Source organism: Mus caroli, chromosome 5 (genome assembly GCF_900094665.2).
Source record: "Mus caroli chromosome 5, CAROLI_EIJ_v1.1, whole genome shotgun sequence".
In the NCBI taxonomy this organism is placed as follows: Eukaryota; Metazoa; Chordata; class Mammalia; order Rodentia; family Muridae; genus Mus; species Mus caroli.
In genome coordinates, this window is record NC_034574.1 from 56,004,799 (window position 1) to 56,008,055 (window position 3,257).

A 3,257-nucleotide genomic window follows, 5' to 3' on the forward strand; every position below is an offset into this window, starting at 1 on the left:
TTGCAGAAGCTTTGCAATTTTATGAGGTCCCATTTATTGATTCTCCATCTTACAGCACAAGCCATTGCTGTTCTATTCAGGAATTTATCTTTTTCTTTTTAATCCTCACTTCTGCCCTGAAGAACCTGTTGACTGACTGAGCTGTGTAGGTCACACTACCATCAGAAGTCTATGGAGGAAATCAGATGGAGTTTCTGGAAAGAGACACTGGCAAGGATGTAAGAGGCCTGACTGTCACACACGTTGCTTTCCTTTTTTTCTTGCCTGCAGTTCTGCCTATGCCATGATGTCATTCTTTACCCAAAGTTATAAATATTATATAAAATCAAAAGGCTGCCAGTTATTAACTTACCAGTGATGTTTTTCAAAATACGCAGTCAATCCCCAACTGTATCATACAGAGAAATACAAACAATATGTTAGACACATTCCTGCCACTGTCATGTCAAAGTATGAGACAGCTAGATAATGTCCCTTAACGGAACTCACCCATTAACATTACCACATCCTTGAGCCTCTAAAACTTAAATCATTAATGTTTTTATTTGGGGCATTAATAAACTTTGTGCTAGTGTTAGTATCCTGTCTCATGTGTTTTATAGCAACACATGTATGATGAATACAGTAATGACAAATATCTATGAAATGTCTGAAATCAAGTATGTATATGTGTGCATGTGCTACACATGCATATATGACTTCAGCTAAAAATTAAACATGAAGACTAAAGTATGACAATTTTTCAGTAATAAAATTTGAGAATCACAGGTCATTAAGTTTTCTGGAATACTGTAATAGTATTTAGCTAATCGAAGTGAGTGTGACAACAAATTATGGTGTAAATCGAATACTGGGCTCATCACATATTACAAACACACATAACATTTCAGAGGGTACATGCTATTAGAGATATCTAAGTGCTGTAATGTTAGTTCCGAATTTAGCTCAGATAAAGAGCAAACCGCAAAGCCAGGATCAAACACTCTAAGCATCAGAAAGCTGAAGGGCAGGTTTGATTTCTTTGTTTGTTTATTTAGTATTCTTTGACCATTCCCTACACCCCAGACATTGCTGTGTCCTGTCAAGGAACAGGATGCCAAGGAACCCACATCCTGGAAGTCGCTGAAGTCTCCTGAGGATTTCCTGACGCATCCAGGGTAGGAGGTGGTCACTAAGTCGTTTGACCTTTATCTCCATGGGAATATTATCCCTCCTATATACTCACAAAGCCAGGCAATCCACTCCAGGTAATTGAAGACCTTAAGCCTTACAGGTGTTAAACTAATGCTATTCAGCCCTAAGCCCTTCAACAGATTTAATTCCTGTTTCCTTTTCCTTGTCTACCACCCTTTCCTTTTTAGAATTACCTTGTTGGGGGCTTCATTTTCTTTTTTACACCAAGATAAAACTTCATCGACCTAAGAGGAAACATCTTGTCGTGTTTGGTGCTCTGTAATGGAAGAACATATAACCTGTAATTAAGTAGATTTTAAATTTCCTTAATATTTCTGTAAAACACTAATAAATTCATTCCGATTTCTTTATTTTATGCCATGTTTATGACTATACTATAAGTTTTAGCAGCTAAAGGCAGATTTGATTATAATATGATCAAATAAATAAATTTAAGTAAAAAAAGTAATATCACAATTGACACAAATATATGGTCAAGATGACCGACTCATTTAGGTCAGATTTTCTCACTGAGTGTAAAGGCAATGAAATGGAAATGAATAAAATGATTAATAAAATAATAATAATAAAGACAATTTTATGTAATATGAATTTTACATTTGGTAAAAACAGACCATGTACATGCAAGGGCACATTCTAAGTAGTTAGACATGAAATGTATCAGGAATAACTTCTTAAGATATAACATAAAAAGGAATTTTTGCTGTTGCTGGATCATTTCCATGTTCTCCAAAGCCCTTTGGACACATCTATCTTTATTTAAATAAGTATCTGAAAGATGTTAAAAGATGCTTGAAGAAGGGGAGGGTAGAGATTATATGAGCCAGAGGTGGGGGCAGCTGAAGGAAACAGCAGAGTGTTATTGTTAAAAGTTATTGTAGTGGTTAAAAAACAACAAACAACAACAACAACAACACAACAAAAATGCCTAGCAAGCTTAGTCTAGTGATTGGCATGAAATGAGCTCACCGGAAATAGCTGCTTTTGTAAATATAAAACACACTGTCTTATATAAATTCCAATGCAGCCCCCAGAGAAATTCATAAAAGTTCAACTGAGTAGCTCACTTATGTGTTATATATAAGTGATACTGTGATATCAATTCTTTATAACCCGTCAAATTTAAAAAGTAAAAAGTAGGAGCTATATTTATAAAGTTAAACGCAGGCTTCACGGGTGGGAGCGGGAGAACTGGGGAGGAAATACTGATAGGAAAAGTAAGAAGGAAGTCAGGACTCAAGCCTTGTGACAAGTGGCCTTGTGACAAGTGGCCTCTGGCAGTGAAGGAGCCCTGGGATTTGCAGGGAGAATTTAGGCTACACAGTGTTAACGTTTCTTACTTTCACTGAAAATATATGCACACACATTGCATTCATTAACTTCCCTTTCAGGCTAGTAACAGTATCAGAGGGAGAAATTATGAATAACATTAAGACAAACTTTTTATCTCTAACAATGTACATCCAGACTTTTTTCTTTTTATTAACCCTTAGTTTATTTGCATTGGAAATAAGTTCTTTTGGGGTCAGAATGTTTGATCTGAATTGCTGTTTGCTTTAATTTTGCTCTTTTGTGAAGTCAAATAGACTAAGTTTTTGAGAAAAGTTCTCATGTAGGCTTAAACTTACTACCTAGCAGAGCATAACCTTGATTCATCTGTCCTCGTTTCTCAAGTGCTAGGCAAAGGGTCTCAGGACAGCTTGAATGTGGCCCTGGAAGACTTTCCTCTTCTCCCCCACTGTGTCGGCCTTGCTAAAGTCCCTTAGGTTACATTCCGAAGGCGAGCCACCAAGGTCTATTCCCTTATTTGGCCACTTCCTCCTCCTGAGGCTGACTACCATGGTCCAGCTATTCCAGTATTGAAGTCCACCAATCAAAGGCCCGCTTTGGTTCACCTAATTAATATGCTCAATCTAAATATCTGATGCATCCTTGTCCACTCTAACATACCCCTCCCCCTTTGCTCTTCTTAAAAGTTACACTTGCAAGATCATTTTCCTCCTCCTCCTCCTCCACCTCCTTCTTCTTCTTCTTCTTTTTTTGTTTTTTTTGTTTTTTTTTTT

General features: G+C 36.9%; 1 protein-coding gene across 3 annotated transcripts in view; it reads right to left on the reverse strand.

Annotated features, from left to right (window-relative positions):
- The window catches only part of Arap2 (ArfGAP with RhoGAP domain, ankyrin repeat and PH domain 2), a 164,701-nt gene that overhangs the window by 12,295 nt on the left and 149,149 nt on the right, over positions 1-3,257 (reverse strand). For all 3 annotated transcript variants that reach the window (XM_021162421.2, XM_029477281.1, XM_029477280.1), the window contains 2 exons: positions 1,368-1,450; positions 353-388 (listed from right to left, as the gene is read on the reverse strand). In XM_021162421.2, the coding sequence (XP_021018080.1) occupies positions 353-388; positions 1,368-1,450 (119 nt within the window). The remainder of the gene's footprint in view (positions 1-352; positions 389-1,367; positions 1,451-3,257) is intronic.